This window comes from Oncorhynchus mykiss, chromosome 30 (assembly GCF_057628025.1).
Source record: "Oncorhynchus mykiss isolate SJ-2025 chromosome 30, ASM5762802v1, whole genome shotgun sequence".
In the NCBI taxonomy this organism is placed as follows: domain Eukaryota; kingdom Metazoa; phylum Chordata; class Actinopteri; order Salmoniformes; family Salmonidae; genus Oncorhynchus; species Oncorhynchus mykiss.
Window position 1 is genome coordinate 2,552,501 of NC_143051.1, and position 20,829 is coordinate 2,573,329.

Below are 20,829 nucleotides of genomic sequence, written 5' to 3' on the forward strand. Positions count from 1 at the left end.
GAGTCCCTGTCCATCTTCCCCCTGACACTAGGACAACAGAGTCCCTGTCCATCTTCCCCCTGACACTAGGACAGCAGAGTCCCTGTCCATCTTCCCCCTGACACTAGGACAACAGAGTCCCTGTCCATCTTCCCCCTGACACTAGGACAGCAGAGTCCCTGTCCATCTTCCCCCTGACACTAGGACAACAGAGTCCCTGTCCATCTTCCCCCTGACACTAGGACAACAGAGTCCCTGTCCATCTTCCCCCTGACACTAGGACAGCAGAGTCCTGTCCATCTTCCCCCTGACACTAGGACAGCAGAGTCCCTGTCCATCTTCCCCCTGACACTAGGACAACAGAGTCCCTGTCCATCTTCCCCCTGACACTAGGACAGCAGAGTCCCTGTCCATCTTCCCCCTGACACTAGGACAGCAGAGTCCCTGTCCATATTCCCCCTGACACTAGGACAGCAGAGTCCCTGTCCATCTTCCCCTGACACTAGGACAGCAGAGTCCCTGTCCATCTTCCCCTGACACTAGGACAGCAGAGTCCCTGTCCATCTTCCCCCTGACACTAGGACAGCAGAGTCCCTGTCCATCTTCCCCCTGACACTAGGACAGCAGAGTCCCTGTCCATCTTCCCCCTGACACTAGGACAGCAGAGTCCCTGTCCATATTCCCCCTGACACTAGGACAGCAGAGTCCCTGTCCATATTCCCCCTGACACTAGGACAGCAGAGTCCCTGTCCATCTTCCAAAGCATCTGAAACCTGAAAACTATCTCTTCAAACAGTACGTTAATTAATCCCCTCCTCAGCTCGGAAACATGTACTAACTATGACTGCTATGTGGTTGTCCCACCTAGCTATATTTAAGATGAATGCACTAACTCTAAATCGCTCTGGATAAGAGCATCTGCAAAGTCACTATGAGTTAGGGTCGGAGATTGAGGGAAGGAGGGAGAGAGGGAGATTGAGGGATGGAGGGAGAGAAGGAGGGAGGGAGGGAGATTGAGGGATGGAGGGAGGGAGATTGAGGGAAGGAGGCAGGGAGCTAATGAATGATGGACAAACCTGGGAGGACAAAAGGAAGGAAGGTGCCACTGTTATAAAGACACTGTTATAATCTGGAATTAAATTGATGCTTTTTTCCTTGGCCGCGTCAAAAGTAGTGCACTATATAGGGAATAGGGTGCCATAGGGCTCTGGTCTAAAGTAGTGCACTATATAGGGAATAGGGTGCCATAGGGCTCTGGTCTAAAGTAGTGCACTATATATAGGGAATAGGGTGCTATAGGGCTCTGGTCTAAAGTACTGCACTATATAGGGAATAAGGTGCCTTAGGGCTCTGGGTCTAAAGTAGTGCACTATATATAGGGAATAGGGTGCCATAGGGCTCTGGTCTAAAGTAGTGCACTATATATAGGGAATAGGGTGCCATAGGGCTCTGGTCTAAAGTAGTGCACTATATATAGAGAATAGGGTGCCATAGGGCTCTGGTCTAAAGTAGTGCACTATATATAGGGAATAGGGTGCCATAGGGCAGGGCTCTGGTCTAAAGTAGTGCACTATATAGGGAACAGTGGAGAGAGGATGGAGGGGACAGTGGAGACAGGATGGAGGGGACAGTGGAGACAGGATGGAGGGAACAGTGGAGAGAGGATGGAGGGAACAGTGGAGAGAGGATGGAGGGGACAGTGGAGACAGGATGGAGTTGTATCTTGTTCCACAGACTTTGACTCTCTCTCTCTCTCTCTCTCTCTCTCTCTCTCTCTCTCCCTCCCTCCCTCCCTCCCTCCCTCCCTCCCTCCCTCCCTCCCTATCCCTCCCTCTCTCTCTCTCTCTCTCTCTTCTCTCTTCCTCCCTCCCTCCCTCCCTCCCTCCCTCTCTCTCTCTCTCTCTCTCTCTCTCCCTCCCTCCCTCCCTCCCTCCCTCCCTCCCTCCCTCCCTCCCTCTCCCTCCCTCTCTCTCCCTCCCTCTCTCTCTCTCTCTCTCTCTCTCTCTCTCTCTCTCTCTCTCTCTCTCTCTCTCTCTCCCCCCTCTCTCTCCTGATTGATGAAGGAATGCACGGGGCTCGTCAGGAAGAGGTGATCGACCACCGGTTGACAGACAGAGAATGGGGGGAGGAATGGAAGCACCTTGACCATGTAAGAAAAGTAATAAAATTTTTATTACTATACCAACTGTGTCTGTACCTACCTGTATCTGTACCTGTACCTGTACCTGTACCTGTACCTTCCTCCTGATACAGGTACAAATACTTAGGTGTCTGGTTAGACTGTAAACTCTCCTTCCAGACCCATATCAAACATCTCCAATCCAAAGTTAAATCTAGAATTGGCTTCCTATTTCGCAACAAAGCATTCTTCACTCATGCTGCCAAACATACCCTTGTAAAACTGACCATCCTCCAATCCTCGACTTTGGCGATGTCATTTACAAAATAGCCTCCAATACCCTACTCAACAAATTGGATGCAGTCTATACAGTGCAATCCGTTTTGTCACCAAAGTCCCATATACTACCCACCATTGCGACCTGTACGCTCTCGTTGGCTGGCCCTCGCTTCATTCTCGTTGCCAAACCCACTGGCTCCATGTCATCTACAAGACCCTGCTAGGTAAAGTCCCCCCTTATCTCAGCTCGCTGGTACCATTGCATCTCCCACCTGTAGCACACGCTCTAGCAGGTATATTCTCTCTAGTCACCCCCTAAACCAATTCTTTCTTTGGCCGCCTCTCCTTACAGTTCTCTGCTGCCAATGACTGGAACAAACTACAAAAATCTCTGAAACTGAAACACTTATCTCCCTCACTAGCTTTAAAGCACCAACTGTCAGAGCAGCTCACAGATTACTGCACCTGTACATAGTCCACCTATAATTTAGCCCAAACAACTACCTCTTTCCCTACTGTATTTTATTTATTTATTTTGCTACTTTGCACCCCATTATTTTTATTTCTACTTTGCACATTCTCCCATTGCAAATCTACCATTCCAGTGTTTTACTTGCTATATTGTATTTACTTCGCCACCATGGCCTTTTGCCTTTACCTCCTTATCTCACCTCATTTGCTCACATCGTATATAGACTTGTTTATACTGTATTATTGACTGTATGTTTGTTTTACTCCATGTGTAAACTCTGTGTCGTTGTATGTGTCGAACTGCTTTGCTTTATCTTGGCGAGGTCGCAGTTGTAAATGAGAACTTGTTCTCAACTAGCCTACCTGGTTAAATAAAGGTGAAATAAAAAAATAAAAAAATACAGTACCTTCCCCCTGATACAGTACCTTCCCCTGATACAGTACCTTCCCCCTGATACAGTACCTTCCCCCTGATACAGTACCTTCCCCCTGATACAGTACCTTCCCCCTGATACAGTACCTCCCCCCTGATACAGTACCTTCCCCTGATACAGTACCTATCCCCTGATACAGTACCTTCCCCCTGATACAGTACCTATCCCCTGATACAGTACCTTCCCCCTGATACAGTACCTTCCTCCTGATACAGTACCTTCTCTGATACAGTACCTATCCCCTGATACATCACCTTCCCCCTGATACAGTACCTATCCCCTGATACAGTACCTTCCCCCTGATACAGTACCTTCCCCCTGATACCAGTACCTTCCCCCTGATACAGTACCTTCCTCCTGATACAGTACCTTCCTCCTGATACAGTACCTTCCCCCTGATACAGTACCTTCCCCCTGATACAGTACCTTCCCCCTGATACAGTACCTTCCCCTGATACAGTACCTATCCCCTGATACAGTACCTTCCCCCTGATACAGTACCTATCCCCTGATACAGTACCTATCCCCTGATACAGTACCTATCCCCTGATACAGTACCTTCCCCCTGATACAGTACCTATCCCCTGATACAGTACCTATCCCCTGATACAGTACCTTCCCCCTGATACAGTACCTTCCCCCTGATACAGTACCTTCCCCCTGATACAGTACCTTCCCCTGATACAGTACCTTCCCCCTGATACAGTACCTATCCCCTGATACAGTACCTATCCCCTGATACAGTACCTTCCCCCTGATACAGTACCTTCCCCTGATACAGTACCTATCCCCTGATACAGTACCTTCCCCCTGATACAGTACCTATCCCCTGATACAGTACCTTCCCCCTGATACAGTACCTTCCCCCTGATACAGTACCTTTCCCCCTGATACAGTACCTTCCCCCTGATACAGTACCTTCCCCCTGATACAGTACCTCCCCCCTGATACAGTACCTTCCCCCTGATACAGTACCTTCCCCCTGATACAGTACCTTCCCCCTGATACAGTACCTTCCCCCTGATACAGTACCTATCCCCTGATACAGTACCTATCCCCTGATACAGTACCTTCCCCCTGATACAGTACCTTCCCCTGATACAGTACCTTCCCCCTGATACAGTACCTATCCCCTGATACAGTACCTTCCCCCTGATACAGTACCTTCCCCTGATACAGTACCTTCCCCCTGATACAGTACCTTCCCCTGATACAGTACCTATCCCCTGATACAGTACCTATCCCCTGATACAGTACCTTCCCCCTGATACAGTACCTTCCCCCTGATACAGTACCTTCCCCTGATACAGTACCTTCCCCCTGATACAGTACCTTCCCCCTGATACAGTACCTATCCCCTGATACAGTACCTTCCCCCTGAAACAGTACCTATCCCCTGATACAGTACCTTCCCCCTGATACAGTACCTTCCCCCTGATACAGTACCTATCCCCTGATACAGTACCTTCACCCTGATACAGTACCTTCCCCCTGATACAGTACCTTCCCCCTGATACAGTACCTTCCCCCTGATACAGTACCTTCCCCCTGATACAGTACCTTCCCCCTGAAACAGTACCTATCCCCTGATACAGTACCTTCCCCCTGATACAGTACCTTCCCCCTGATACAGTACCTATCCCCTGATACAGTACCTTCACCCTGATACAGTACCTTCCCCCTGATACAGTACCTATCCCCTGATACAGTACCTTCCCCCTGATACAGTACCTTCCCCCTGATACAGTACCTTCCCCCTGATACAGTACCTTCCCCCTGATACAGTACCTTCCCCCTGATACAGTACCTTCCCCCTGATACAGTACCTTCCTCCTGATACAGTACCTTCCCCCTGATACAGTACCTTCCCCCTGATACAGTACCTTCCTCCTGATACAGTACCTTCCCCCTGATACAGTACCTTCCCCCTGATACAGTACCTTCCCCCTGATACAGTACCTTCCCCCTGATACAGTACCTTCCTCCTGATACAGTACCTTCCCCCTGATACAGTACCTTCCCCCTGATACAGTACCTTCCCCCTGATACAGTACCTTCCTCCTGATACAGTACCTTCCCCCTGATACAGTACCTTCCCCCTGATACAGTACCTATCCCCTGATACAGTACCTTCCCCCTGAAACAGTACCTTCCCCCTGATACAGTACCTTCCCCCTGATACAGTACCTATCCCCTGATACAGTACCTTCCCCCTGATACAGTACCTTCCCCCTGATACAGTACCTTCCCCCTGATACAGTACCTTCCCCTGATACAGTACCTTCCCCCTGATACAGTACCTTCCCCCTGATACAGTACCTATCCCCTGATACAGTACCTTCCCCCTGATACAGTACCTATCCCCTGATACAGTACCTTCCCCCTGATACAGTACCTTCCTCCTGATACAGTACCTATCCCCTGATACAGTACCTTCCCCCTGATACAGTACCTTCCTCCTGATACAGTACCTATCCCCTGATACAGTACCTTCCCCCTGATACAGTAACTTCCCCTGATACAGTACCTATCCCCTGATACAGTACCTTCCCCCTGATACAGTACCTATCCCCTGATACAGTACCTTCCCCCTGATACAGTACCTTCCCCCTGATACAGTACCTTCCTCCTGATACAGTACCTTCCCCCTGATACAGTACCTATCCCCTGATACAGTACCTTCCCCCTGATACAGTACCTTCCCCCTGATACAGTACCTTCCCCCTGATACAGTACCTTCCTCCTGATACAGTACCTTCCCCCTGATACAGTACCTTCCCCCTGATACAGTACCTTCCCCCTGATACAGTACCTTCCCCCTGATACAGTACCTTCCCTCTGATACAGTACCTTCCCCCTGATACAGTACCTTCCTCCTGATACAGTACCTTCCTCCTGATACAGTACCTTCCCCCTGATACAGTACCTATCCCCTGATACAGTACCTTCCCCCTGATACAGTACCTTCCTCCTGATACAGTACCTTCCTCCTGATACAGTACCTTCCCCCTGATACAGTACCTATCCCCTGATACAGTACCTTCCCCCTGATACAGTACCTATCCCCTGATACATTACCTTCCCCCTGATACAGTACCTTCCCCCTGATACAGTACCTTCCCCCTGATACAGTACCTTCCCCCTGATACAGTACCTTCCCCCTGATACAGTACCTTCCCCCTGATAAAGTACCTATCCCCTGATACAGTACCTTCCCCCTGATACAGTACCTATGCCCTGATACAGTACCTTCCCCCTGATACAGTACCTATCCCCTGATACAGTACCTTCCCCCTGATACAGTACCTTCCCCTTGATACAGTACCTTCCCCCTGATACAGTACCTATCCCCTGATACAGTACCTTCCCCCTGATACAGTACCTTCCCCCTGATACAGTACCTTCCCCCTGATACAGTACCTATCCCCTGATACAGTACCTTCCCCCTGATACAGTACCTTCCCCCTGATACAGTACCTATCCCCTGATACAGTACCTTTCCCCTGATACAGTACCTTCCCCCTGATACAGTACCTTCCCCCTGATACAGTACCTATCCCCTGATACAGTACCTTCCCCCTGATACAGTACCTTCCCCCTGATACAGTACCTTCCCCCTGATACAGTACCTTCCCCCTGATACAGTACCTTCCCCCTGATACAGTACATTCCCCCGATACAGTACCTATCCCCTGATACAGTACCTTCCCCCTGATACAGTACCTTCCCCCTGATACAGTACCTATCCCCTGATACAGTACCTTCCCCCTGATACAGTACCTTCCCCCTGATACAGTACCTATCCCCTGATACAGTACCTTCCCCCTGATACAGTACCTTCCCCCTGATACAGTACCTTCCCCCTGATACAGTACCTATCCCCTGATACAGTACCTTCCCCCTGATACAGTACCTTCCCCCTGATACAGTACCTTCCCCCTGATACAGTACCTATCCCCTGATACAGTACCTTCCCCCTGATACAGTACCTTCCCCCTGATACAGTACCTTCCCCCTGATACAGTACCTTCCTCCTGATACAGTACCTTCCCCCTGATACAGTACCTTCCCCCTGATACAGTACCTATCCCCTGATACAGTACCTTCCCCCTGATACAGTACCTATCCCCTGATATAGTACCTTCCCCCTGATACAGTACCTATCCCCTGATACAGTACCTTCCCCCTGATACAGTACCTTCCCCCTGATACAGTACCTTCCCCCTGATACAGTACCTATCCCCTGATACAGTACCTTCCCCCTGATACAGTACCTATGCCCTGATACAGTACCTTCCCCCTGATACAGTACCTTCCCCCTGATACAATACATTCCCCCTGATACAGTACCTTCCCCCTGATACAGTACCTTCCCCCTGATACAGTACCTATCCCCTGATACAGTACCTTCCCCCTGATACAGTACCTATGCCCTGATACAGTACCTTCCCCCTGATACAGTACCTTCCCCCTGATACAATACATTCCCCCTGATACAGTACCTTCCCCCTGATACAGTACCTTCCCCCTGATACAGTACCTATCCCCTGATACAGTACCTTCCCCCTGATACAGTACCTTCCCCCTGATACAGTACCTTCCCCCTGATACAGTACCTATCCCCTGATACAGTACCTTCCCCCTGATACAGTACCTTCCCCCTGATACAGTACCTATCCCCTGATACAGTACCTTCCCCCTGATACAGTACCTATCCCCTGATACAGTACCTTCCCCCTGATACAGTACCTTCCCCCTGATACAGTACCTTCCCCCTGATACAGTACCTTCCCCCGATACAGTACCTTCCCCCTGATACAGTACCTTCCCCCTGATACAGTACCTTCCCCCTGATACAGTACCTATCCCCTGATACAGTACCTTCCCCCTGATACAGTACCTATCCCCTGATACAGTACCTTCCCCCTGATACAGTACCTTCCCCCTGATACAGTACCTTCCCCCTGATACAGTACCTTCCCCCTGATACAGTACCTATCCCCTGATACAGTACCTTCCCCCTGATACAGTACCTATGCCCTGATACAGTACCTTCCCCCTGATACAGTACCTTCCCCCTGATACAATACCTTCCCCCTGATACAGTACCTTCCCCCTGATACAGTACCTTCCCCCTGATACAGTACCTATCCCCTGATACAGTACCTTCCCCCTGATACAGTACCTATCCCCTGATACTGTACCTTCCCCCTGATACAGTACCTTCCCCCTGATACAGTACCTATCCCCTGATACAGTACCTTCCCCCTGATACAGTACCTTCCCCCTGATACAGTACCTTCCCCCTGATACAGTACCTATCCCCTGATACAGTACCTTCCCCCTGATACAGTACCTTCCCCCTGATACAGTACCTATCCCCTGATACAGTACCTTCCCCCTGATACAGTACCTATCCCCTGATACAGTACCTTCCCCCTGATACAGTACCTTCCCCCTGATACAGTACCTTCCCCCTGATACAGTACCTTCCCCCGATACAGTACCTTCCCCCTGATACAGTACCTTCCCCCTGATACAGTACCTTCCCCCTGATACAGTACCTATCCCCTGATACAGTACCTTCCCCCTGATACAGTACCTATCCCCTGATACAGTACCTTCCCCCTGATACAGTACCTTCCCCCTGATACAGTACCTTCCCCCTGATACAGTACCTTCCCCCTGATACAGTACCTTCTCCCTGTTACAGTACCTTCCCCCTGATACAGTACCTTCCCCCTGATACAGTACCTTCCCCCTGATACAGAATATAGAGCATATTGTCTGTGGTTCTGGTTATGAATATAGAACATATTGTCTGTGGTGTCTGTGGTGCTTCACTCAGCGCCTTTCCCCTCCTCAGCTGCTGAACTGCATCATGGACATGGTGGAGAAGACGAGGCGTTCTCTCACCGTGCTGCGGCGCTGCCAGGAGGCCGACAGGGAGGAGCTTAACTACTGGATCAGACGATACAGCGACGCGGACGACCTGAAGAAAGGAGCCAGCAGGACTCAGAGCAGACAGCACAGTCCTACAGGACAGGACGACCTCACTACAGGTATAACTATCTACATTATAGTATCAGTTATCAGACAGGACCCAGAGCAGACAGCACAGTCCTACAGGACAGGACGACCTCACTACAGGTATAACTATCTACATTATAGTATCAGTTATCAGACAGGACCCAGAGCAGACAGCACAGTCCTACAGGACAGGATGACCTCACTACAGGTATAACTACCTACATTATAGTATCAGTTATCAGACAGGACTCAGAGCAGACAGCACAGTCCTACAGGACAGGATGACCTCACTACAGGTATAACTATCTACACTATAATATAGTATCAGTTATCAGACAGGACCCAGAGCAGACAGCACAGTCCTACAGGACAGGACGACCTCACTACAGGTATAACTATCTACATTATAGTATCAGTTATCAGACAGGACCCAGAGCAGACAGCTCAGTCCTACAGGACAGGATGACGTCACTACAGGTATAACTATCTACATTATAGTGTAGTATCAGTTATCACACTGGACCCAGAGCAGACAGCACAGTCCTACAGGACAGGATGACCTCACTACAGGTATAACTATCTACATTATAGTGTAGTATCAGTTATCACACAGGACCCAGAGCAGACAGCACAGTCCTACAGGACAGGATGACCTCACTACAGGTATAACTATCTACATTATAATATAGTATCAGTTATCAGAAAGCCTCACTAACCCTCCTCAGTTACATTTTACTGTTTTGTGTTTGTCTACTAGTTGACTGGGCTGTGTGTCTGTCTACTGGTTGACTGGGCTGTGTGTCTGTCTACTGGTTGACTGGGCTGTGTGTCTGTGTGTCTGTCTACTGGTTGACTGGGCTGTGTGTCTGTCTACTGGTTGACTGGGCTGTGTGTCTGTGTGTCTGTCTACTGGTTGACTGGGCTGTGTGTCTGTCTACTGGTTGACTGGGCTGTGTGTCTGTCTACTGGTTGACTGGGCTGTGTGTCTGTCTACTGGTTGACTGGGCTGTGTGTCTGTGTGTCTGTCTACTGGTTGACTGGGCTGCGTGTCTGTCTACTAGTTGACTGGGCTGTGTGTCTGTCTACTGGTTGACTGGGTTGTGTGTCTGTCTACTGGTTGACTGGGCTGTGTGTCTGTCTACTGGTTGAATGGGCTGTGTGTCTGTCTACTGGTTGACTGGGCTGTGTGTCTGTCTACTGGTTGACTGGGCTGTGTGTCTGTCTACTGGTTGACTGGGCTGTGTGTCTGTCTACTAGTTGACTGGGCTGTGTGTCTGTCTACTAGTTGACTGGGCTGTGTGTCTGTCTACTGGTTGACTGGGCTGTGTGTCTGTCTACTGGTTGACTGGGTTGTGTGTCTGTCTACTAGTTGACTGGGCTGTGTGTCTGTCTACAGGTTGACTGGGCTGTGTGTCTGTCTACTGGTTGACTGGGCTGTGTGTCTGTGTGTCTGTCTACTGGTTGACTGGGCTGCGTGTCTGTCTACTAGTTGACTGGGCTGTGTGTCTGTCTACTGGTTGACTGGGTTGTGTGTCTGTCTACTGGTTGACTGGGCTGTGTGTCTGTCTACTGGTTGAATGGGCTGTGTGTCTGTCTACTGGTTGACTGGGCTGTGTGTCTGTCTACTGGTTGACTGGGCTGTGTGTCTGTCTACTGGTTGACTGGGCTGTGTGTCTGTCTACTAGTTGACTGGGCTGTGTGTCTGTCTACTAGTTGACTGGGCTGTGTGTCTGTCTACTGGTTGACTGGGCTGTGTGTCTGTCTACTGGTTGACTGGGTTGTGTGTCTGTCTACTAGTTGACTGGGCTGTGTGTCTGTCTACAGGTTGACTGGGCTGTGTGTCTGTCTACTGGTTGACTGGGCTGTGTGTCTGTCTACTGGTTGACTGGGTTGTGTGTCTGTCTACTAGTTGACTGGGCTGTGTGTCTGTCTACTGGTTGACTGGGCTGTGTGTCTGTCTACTGGTTGACTGGGCTGTGTGTCTGTCTACTGGTTGACTGGGCTGTGTGTCTGTCTACTGGTTGACTGGGCTGTGTGTCTGTGTGTCTGTCTACTGGTTGACTGGGCTGTGTGTCTGTCTACTGGTTGACTGGGCTGTGTGTCTGTGTGTCTGTCTACTGGTTGACTGGGCTGTGTGTCTGTCTACTGGTTGACTGGGCTGTGTGTCTGTCTACTAGTTGACTGGGCTGTGTGTCTGTCTACTGGTTGACTGGGTTGTGTGTCTGTCTACTAGTTGACTGGGCTGTGTGTCTGTCTACTGGTTGACTGGGCTGTGTGTCTGTCTACTGGTTGACTGGGCTTTGTGTCTGTCTACTGGTTGACTGGGCTGTGTGTCTGTCTACTGGTTGACTGGGCTGTGTGTCTGTCTACTAGTTGACTGGGCTGTGTGTCTGTCTACTGGTTGACTGGGCTGTGTGTCTGTCTACTGGTTGACTGGGTTGTGTGTCTGTCTACTAGTTAACTGGGCTGTGTGTCTGTCTACAGGTTGACTGGGCTGTGTGTCTGTCTACTGGTTGACTGGGCTGTGTGTCTGTCTACTAGTTGACTGGGTTGTGTGTCTGTCTACTAGTTGACTGGGCTGTGTGTCTGTCTACTGGTTGACTGGGCTGTGTGTCTGTCTACTGGTTGACTGGGCTGTGTGTCTGTCTACTAGTTGACTGGGCTGTGTGTCTGTGTGTCTGTCTACTGGTTGACTGGGCTGTGTGTCTGTCTACTGGTTGACTGGGCTGTGTGTCTGTCTACTGGTTGACTGGGCTGTGTGTCTGTCTACTGGTTGACTGGGCTGTGTGTCTGTCTACTAGTTGACTGGGCTGTGTGTCTGTCTACTAGTTGACTGGGCTGTGTGTCTGTCTACTGGTTGACTGGGCTGTGTGTCTGTCTTCCAGAGATTCACCAGGAGATTCTCAACAGACCAATGACTACCGGATACGTACCTGAAGAGATCTGGAAGAAAGCTGGTGAGCTTCCCTCCCTCCCTCCCTCCCTCTCTCTCTCTCTCTCTCTCTCTCTCTCTCTCTCTCTCTCTCTCTCTCTCTCTCTCTCTCTCTCTCTCTCTCTCTCTCTCTCTCTCTCTCTCTCTCTTCCTCCCCTCTCCCTCCCTCCCTCCCTCCACCCCTTCTCTCTCTCTCTCTCTCTCTCTCTCTTCCTCCCCCCTTCTCTCTCTCCCTCCCTCCCTCCCTCCACCCCTTCTCTCTCTCTCTCTCTCTCTCTCTCTCTCTCTCTCTCTCTTCCTCCCCCCCTCCCTCCCTCCCTCCACCCCTTCTCTCTCTCTCTCTCTCTCTCTCTCTCTCTCTCTCTCTCTCTCTTCCTCACCCCTTCTCACTCTCCCTCCCTCCCTCCCTCCACCCCTTCTCACTCTCTCTCTCTCTTTTCCTCCCCCCCTCCCTCCCTCCCTCCCTCCACCCCTCTCTCTCTCTCTCTCTCTCTCTCTCTCTCTCTCCTTCCCTCCCTCCCTCCCTCCCTCCAGCCCTTCTCTCTCTCTCCCCCTCTCTCTCTCTCTCTCTCTCTCTCCCCCCATCCCTTCTCTCTACCTCCCTCCCTCCCTCTGTCTTTCCACCACACAGAACTCTAAAAAATGGTTTGGGGAGGTTTCCTACGAAGCTATTCCAGAACATTCCATATATTGTGCCAGATCATTAAAGATCAGAATATTCTGTCCTGTCTGATCAGTGGATAAGTAGCTGGTCTGTCCTGTCTGATCAGTGGATAAGTAGCTGGTCTGTCCTGTCTGATCAGTGGATAAGTAGCTGGTCTGTCCTGTCTGATCAATGGATAAGTAGCTGGTCTGTCCTGTCTGATCAGTGGATAAGTAGCTGGTCTATCCTGTCTGATCAGTGGATAAGTAGCTGGTCTGTCCTGTCTGATCAGTGGATAAGTAGCTGGTCTGACCTGTCTGATCAGTGGATACGTAGCTTTTCTGTACTGTCTGATCAGCGTCAGTAGGTAGCTGGTCTGTCCTGTCTGATCAGTGTCAGTAAGTGGCTGGTCTGCCCTGTCTGATCAGTGGATAAGTAGCTGGTCTGTCCTGTCTGATCAGTGGATAAGTAGCTGGTCTGTCCTGGCTGATTATTGCCAGTAAGTAGCTGGTCTGTCATAGCTGATCAGTGGATAAGTAGCTGGTCTGTCCTGTCTGATCAGTGGATAAGTAGCTGGTCTGTCCTGGCTGATCAGCATCAGTAAGTAGCTGGTCTGTCCTGTCTGATCAGTTGATAAGTAGATGGTCTTTCCTGTCTGATCAGTGTCAGTAAGTAGCTGGTCTGTCCTGTCTGATCAGCGTCAGTAAGTAGCTGGTCTGTCCTGTCTGATCAGTGTCAGTAAGCAGCTGGTCTGTCCTGGCTGATCAGCGTCAGTAAGTAGCTGGTCTGTCCTGTCTGATCAGTGGATAAGTAGCTGGTCTGTCCTGTCCGATCAGTGGATAAGTAGCTGGTCTGTCCTGTCTGATCAGTGGATAAGTAGCTGGTCTGTCCTGTCTGATCAGTGGATAAGTAGATGGTCTGTCCTGTCTGATCAGTGGATAAGTAGCTGGTCTGTCCTGGCTGATCAGTGGATAAGTAGCTGGTCTGTCCTATCTGATCAGTGGATAAGTAGTTGGTCTGTCCTGGCTGATCAGTGGATAAGTAGCTGGTCTGTCCTATCTGATCAGTGGATAAGTAGCTGATCTCTCCTGTCTGATCAGTGGATAAGTAGCTGGTCTGTCCTGGCTGATCAGTGGATAAGTAGCTGGTCTGTCCTGTCTGATCAGTGGATAAGTAGTTGGTCTGTCCTGGCTGATCAGTGGATAAGTAGCTGGTCTGTCCTGTCTGATCAGTGGATAAGTAGTTGGTCTGTCCTGGCTGATCAGTGGATAAGTAGTTGGTCTGTCCTGTCTGATCAGTGTCAGTAAGTAGCTGGTCCGTCCTGTCTGATCAATGGATAAGTAGCTGGTCTGTCGTGTCTGATCAGTGGATAAGTAGCTGGTCTGTCCTGTCTGATCAGTGGATAAGTAGCTGGTCTGTCCTGTCTGATCAGTGGATAAGTAGCTGGTCTGTCCTGTCTGATCAGTGGATAAGTAGTTGGTCTGTCCTGGCTGATCAGTGGATAAGTAGCTGGTCTGTCCTGTCTGATCAGTGGAAAAGTAGCTGGTCTGTCCTGTCTGATCAGTGGATAAGTAGCTGGTCTGTCCTGTCTGATCAGTGGATAAGTAGCTGGTCTGTCCTGTCTGATCAGTGGATAAGTAGTTGGTCTGCCCTGTCTGATCAGTGGATAAGTAGCTGGTCTGTCCTGTCTGATCAGTGGATAAGTAGCTGGTCTGTCCTGGCTGATTAGTGCCAGTAAGTAGCTGGTCTGTCATAGCTGATCAGTAGATAAGTAGCTGGTCTGTCCTGTCTGATCAGTGGATAAGTAGCTGGTCTGTCCTGGCTGATCAGCATCAGTAAGTAGCTGGTCTGTCCTGTCTGATCAGTGGATAAGTAGATGGTCTTTCCTGTCTGATCAGTGTCAGTAAGTAGCTGGTCTGTCCTGTCTGATCAGCGTCAGTAAGTAGCTGGTCTGTCCTGTCTGATCAGTGTCAGTAAGCAGCTGGTCTGTCCTGGCTGATCAGCGTCAGTAAGTAGCTGGTCTGTCCTGTCTGATCAGTGGATAAGTAGCTGGTCTGTCCTGTCCGATCAGTGGATAAGTAGCTGGTCTGTCCTGTCTGATCAGTGGATAAGTAGCTGGTCTGTCCTGTCTGATCAGTGGATAAGTAGATGGTCTCTCCTGTCTGATCAGTGGATAAGTAGCTGGTCTGTCCTGGCTGATCAGTGGATAAGTAGCTGGTCTGTCCTATCTGATCAGTGGATAAGTAGTTGGTCTGTCCTGGCTGATCAGTGGATAAGTAGCTGGTCTGTCCTATCTGATCAGTGGATAAGTAGCTGGTCTGTCCTGTCTGATCAGTGGATAAGTAGCTGGTCTGTCTTGGCTGATCAGTGGATAAGTAGCTGGTCTGTCCTGGCTGATCAGTGGATAAGTAGTTGGTCTGTCCTGGCTGATCAGTGGATAAGTAGCTGGTCTGTCCTGTCTGATCAGTGGATAAGTAGTTGGTCTGTCCTGGCTGATCAGTGGATAAGTAGTTGGTCTGTCCGATCTGATCAGTGTCAGTAAGTAGCTGGTCTGTCCTGTCTGATCAGTGGATAAGTAGCTGGTCTGTCGTGTCTGATCTGCGTCAGTAAGTAGCTGGTCTGTCCTGTCTGATCAGTGGATAAGTAGCTGGTCTGTCCTGTCCGATCAGTGGATAAGTAGCTGGTCTGTCCTGTCTGATCAGTGGATAAGTAGCTGGTCTGTCCTGTCTGATCGGTGGATAAGTAGATGGTCTGTCCTGTCTGATCAGTGGATAAGTAGCTGGTCTGTCCTGGCTGATCAGTGGTTAAGTAGCTGGTCTGTCCTATCTGATCAGTGGATAAGTAGTTGGTCTGTCCTGGCTGATCAGTGGATAAGGAGCTGGTCTGTCCTATCTAATCAGTGGATAAGTAGCTGGTCTGTCCTGTCTGATCAGTGGATAAGTAGCTGGTCTGTCCTGGCTGATCAGTGGATAAGTAGCTGGTCTGTCCTGGCTGATCAGTGGATAAGTAGTTGGTCTGTCCTGGCTGATCAGTGGATAAGTAGCTGGTCTGTCCTGTCTGATCAGTGGATAAGTAGTTGGTCTGTCCTGGCTGATCAGTGGATAAGTAGTTGGTCTGTCCTGTCTGATCAGTGTCAGTAGGTAGCTGGTCTGTCCTGTCTGATCAGTGGATAAGTAGCTGGTAGGTTGTGTCTGATCAGTGGATAAGTAGCTGGTCTGTCCTGTCTGATCAGTGGATAAGTAGCTGGTCTGTCCTGTCTGATCAGTGGATAAGTAGCTGGTCTGTCCTGTCTGATCAGTGGATAAGTAGTTGGTCTGTCCTGGCTGATCAGTGGATAAGTAGCTGGTCTGTCCTGTCTGATCAGTGGAAAAGTAGCTGGTCTGTCCTGTCTGATCAGTGGATAAGTAGCTGGTCTGTCCTGTCTGATCAGTGGATAAGTAGCTGGTCTGTCCTGTCTGATCAGTGGATAAGTAGTTGGTCTGCCCTGTCTGATCAGTGGTAAGTAGCTGGTCTGTCCTGGCTGATCAGTGGATAAGTAGTTGGTCTGTCCTGGCTGATCAGTGGATAAGTAGCTGGTCTATCCTGTCTGATCAGTGGATAAGTAGTTGGTCTGTCCCGTCTGATCAGTGGATAAGTAGCTGGTCTGTCCTGGCTGATCAGTGGATAAGTAGTTGGTCTGTCTGGGCTGATCAGTGGATAAGTAGCTGGTCTGTCCTGTCTGATCAGTGGATAAGTAGTTGGTCTGTCCTGGCTGATCAGTGTCAGTAAGTAGCTGGTCTGTCCTGTCTGATCAGTGGATAAGTAGTTGGTCTGTGCTGGCTGATCAGTGGATAAGTTGTCTGATCAGTGGAAAAGTAGCTGGTCTGTCCTGTCTGATCAGTGGATAAGTAGCTGGTCTGTCCTGTCTGATCAGTGGATAAGTAGCTGGTCTGTCCTGTCTGATTAGTGTATAAGTAGTTGGTCTAACCTGTCTGATCAGTGGTAAGTAGCTGGTCTGTCCTGGCTGATCAGTGGATAAGTAGTTGGTCTGTCCTGGCTGATCAGTGGATAAGTAGCTGGTCTGTCCTGTCTGATCAGTGGATAAGTAGTTGGTCTTTCCCGTCTGATCAGTGGATAAGTAGCTGGTCTGTCCTGGCTGATCAGTGGATAAGTAGTTGGTCTGTCCGGGCTGATCAGTGGATAAGTAGCTGGTCTGTCCTGTCTGATCAGTGGATAAGTAGTTGGTCTGTCCTGTCTGATCAGTGGATAAGTAGTTGGTCTGTCCTGGCTGATCAGTGTCAGTAAGTAGCTGGTCTGTCCTGTCTGATCAGTGGATAAGTAGCTGGTCTGTCCTGTCTGATCAGTGGATAAGTAGTTGGTCTGTCCTGTCTTATCAGTGGATAAGTAGTTGGTCTGTCCTGTCTGATCAGTGGATAAGTAGTTGGTCTGTCCTGGCTGATCAGTGTCAGTAAGTAGCTGGTCTGTCCTGTCTGATCAGTGGATAAGTAGTTGGTCTGTCCTGTCTGATCAGTGGATAAGTAGTTGGTCTGTCCTGTCTGATCAGTGGATAAGTAGTTGGTCTGTCCTGGCTGATCAGTGTCAGTAAGTAGCTGGTCTGTCCTGTCTGATCAGTGGATAAGTACTTGGTCTGTCCTGGCTGATCAGTGGATAAGTAGTTGGTCTGTCCTGTCTGATCAGTGGATAAGTAGTTGGTCTGTCCTGGCTGATCAGTGTCAGTAAGTAGCCTGTCTGTCCTGTCTGATCAGTGGATAAGTAGCTGGTCTGTCCTGTCTGATCAGTGGATAAGTAGTTGGTCTGTCCTGTCTGATCAGTGGATAAGTAGTTGGTCTGTCCTGGCTGATCAGTGTCAGTAAGTAGCTGGTCTGTCCTGTCTGATCAGTGGATAAGTAGCTGGTCTGTCCTGTCTGATCAGTGGATAAGTAGTTGGTCTGTCCTGGCTGATCAGTGTCAGTAAGTAGCTGGTCTGTCCTGTCTGATCAGTGGATAAGTAGTTGGTCTGTCCTGGCTGATCAGTGTCAGTAAGTAGCTGGTCTGTCCTGTCTGATCAGTGGATAAGTAGCTGGTCTGTCCTGTCTGATCAGTGGATAAGTAGTTGGTCTGTCCTGTCTGATCAGTGGATAAGTAGCTGGTCTGTCCTGTCTGATCAGTGGATAAGTAGTTGGTCTGTCCTGTCTGATCAGTGGATAAGTAGCTGGTCTGTCCTGTCTGATCAGTGGATAAGTAGTTGGTCTGTCCTGTCTGATCAGTGGATAAGTAGTTGGTCTGTCCTGTCTGATCAGTGGATAAGTAGTTGGTCTGTCCTGTCTGATCAGTGGATAAGTAGTTGGTCTGTCCTGGCTGATCAGTGTCAGTAAGTAGCTGGTCTGTCCTGTCTGATCAGTGGATAAGTAGCTGGTCTGTCCTGTCTGATCAGTGGATAAGTAGCTGGTCTGTCCTGTCTGATCAGTGGATAAGTAGCTGGTCTGTCCTGTCTGATCAGTGGATAAGTAGTTGGTCTGTCCTGTCTGATCAGTGGATAAGTAGTTGGTCTGTCCTGGCTGATCAGTGTCAGTAAGTAGCTGGTCTGTCCTGTCTGATCAGTGGATAAGTAGCTGGTCTGTCCTGTCTGATCAGTGGATAAGTAGTTGGTCTGTCCTGGCTGATCAGTGTCAGTAAGTAGCTGGTCTGTCCTGTCTGATCAGTGGATAAGTAGCTGGTCTGTCCTGTCTGATCAGTGGATAAGTAGTTGGTCTGTCCTGTCTGATCAGTGGATAAGTAGCTGGTCTGTCCTGTCTGATCAGTGGATAAGTAGTTGGTCTGTCCTGTCTGATCAGTGGATAAGTTGCTGGTCTACCCTGTCTGCTCAGTGGATAAGTAGTTGGTCTGTCCTGTCTGATCAGTGGATAAGTAGTTGGTCTGTCCTGTCTGATCAGTGGATAAGTAGTTGGTCTGTCCTGTCTGATCAGTGGATAAGTAGTTGGTCTGTCCTGGCTGATCAGTGTCAGTAAGTAGCTGGTCTGTCCTGTCTGATCAGTGGATAAGTAGCTGGTCTGTCCTGTCTGATCAGTGGATAAGTAGTTGGTCTGTCCTGTCTGATCAGTGGATAAGTAGTTGGTCTGTCCTGTCTGATCAGTGGATAAGTAGTTGGTCTGTCCTGGCTGATCAGTGGATAAGTAGCTGGTCTGTCCTGTCTGATCAGTGGATAAGTAGTTGGTCTGTCCTGTCTGATCAGTGGATAAGTAGTTGGTCTGTCCTGTCTGATCAGTGGATAAGTAGTTGGTCTGTCCTGTCTGATCAGTGGATAAGTAGTTGGTCTGTCCTGTCTGATCAGTGGATAAGTAGTTGGTCTGTCCTGTCTGATCAGTGGATAAGTAGTTGGTCTGTCCTGTCTGATCAGTGGATAAGTAGTTGGTCTGTCCTGGCTGATCAGTGTCAGTAAGTAGCTGGTCTGTCCTGTCTGATCAGTGGATAAGTAGCTGGTCTGTCCTGTCTGATCAGTGGATAAGTAGTTGGTCTGTCCTGTCTGATCAGTGGATAAGTAGTTGGTCTGTCCTGTCTGATCAGTGGATAAGTAGTTGGTCTGTCCTGGCTGATCAGTGGATAAGTAGCTGGTCTGTCCTGTCTGATCAGTGGATAAGTAGTTGGTCTGTCCTGTCTGATCAGTGGATAAGTAGTTGGTCTGTCCTGTCTGATCAGTGGATAAGTAGTTGGTCTGTCCTGTCTGATCAGTGGATAAGTAGTTGGTCTGTCCTGTCTGATCAGTGGATAAGTAGTTGGTCTCTCCTGGCTGATCAGTGGATAAGTAGCTGAGCGATGTCCATGACTCCAGCGCAGCGCAGTATATTCAGAGTCTCAATGCAGTAAAACAAGCCCTGTTAAATAGTTTAGTTGAATCACGATGAAGGATTTGCTTTTAAAATACCCGACATTTGGCTGAGCTGGTGCTCATAGGTTTGTGAATATCTGGTTCAATCCATGAAGTCAGCCTCTCCAGACCCTAAAAGGGTTATTTGGCTGTCCCCATAGGAGAACCCTTTGAAGAACCCTGTTTTGGTTCCTGGTAGAACCCATTTGGTTCCAGGTAGAACCCTTTTGAGTTCCTTGTTGAACCTTTTACTTAGAGTGTTCTACATGGAACCCAATAGGGTTCTACATGGAACCAAAAAGGGTTCTACCTGGAACCAAAAAGAGATATTCTATGGTGACAGTCGAAGAACCCTTTTGGAACCCTTTATTCTTAGAGTGTATGAATAAATCACACGAATGATCTTAAATGACAATGAATTAGATTGGTATCATCTTCAAAATACATGATCTATTTCTTCCGCTCTGAATAATCTGTTATTTTTTAAGTGTTAGGCTCACTAACATATTGATCCAGTGGAGACGTACAGGGCCGTCAAATGTATTTACCCCGTTCTGATTGGCTCTATTTTTTGCATATTTTGACTCCAACCAACTACTTCCTGTAGTTGTTGATCAGTCTCTCACGTCGCTGTGGAGGAATTTACTGTAGCTGCACTGACTCCAACCAAACACTTCCTGTAGTTGTTGATCAGTCTCTCACGTCGCTGTGGAGGAATTTTGGCCCACTGTTCAATAAAGAACCGCTGTAACTCAGCCACATTTGCGTTTGGTTGGAGTCATTGCAGCTAAAGGTGGACTGATCAACCACAGGAAGCGTTTGGTTGGAGTCATGGCAGCTAAAGGTGGACTGATCAACTACAGGAAGCGTTTGGTTGGAGTCATGGCAGCTAAAGGTGGACTGATCAACCACAGGAAGTGGTTGGTTGGAGTCATGGCAGCTAAAGGTGGACTGATCAACCACAGGAAGTGGTTGGTTGGAGTCATGGCAGCTAAAGGTGGACTGATCAACCACAGGAAGCGTTTGGTTGGAGTCATGGCAGCTAAAGGTAGACTGATCAACCACAGGAAGCGTTTGGTTGGAGTCATGGCAGCTAAA

The 20,829-nt window shown here is 49.2% G+C and overlaps 1 protein-coding gene across 1 annotated transcript in view; it reads left to right on the forward strand.

The window, feature by feature from the left end:
• cbfa2t2 (CBFA2/RUNX1 partner transcriptional co-repressor 2) overlaps positions 1-20,829 on the forward strand; it is a 193,457-nt gene that overhangs the window by 165,821 nt on the left and 6,807 nt on the right. The window contains 3 exon segments of the mRNA XM_090228527.1: positions 2,043-2,128; positions 9,149-9,344; positions 12,198-12,269. Of these exon segments, the coding sequence (XP_090084653.1) occupies positions 2,043-2,128; positions 9,149-9,344; positions 12,198-12,269 (354 nt within the window).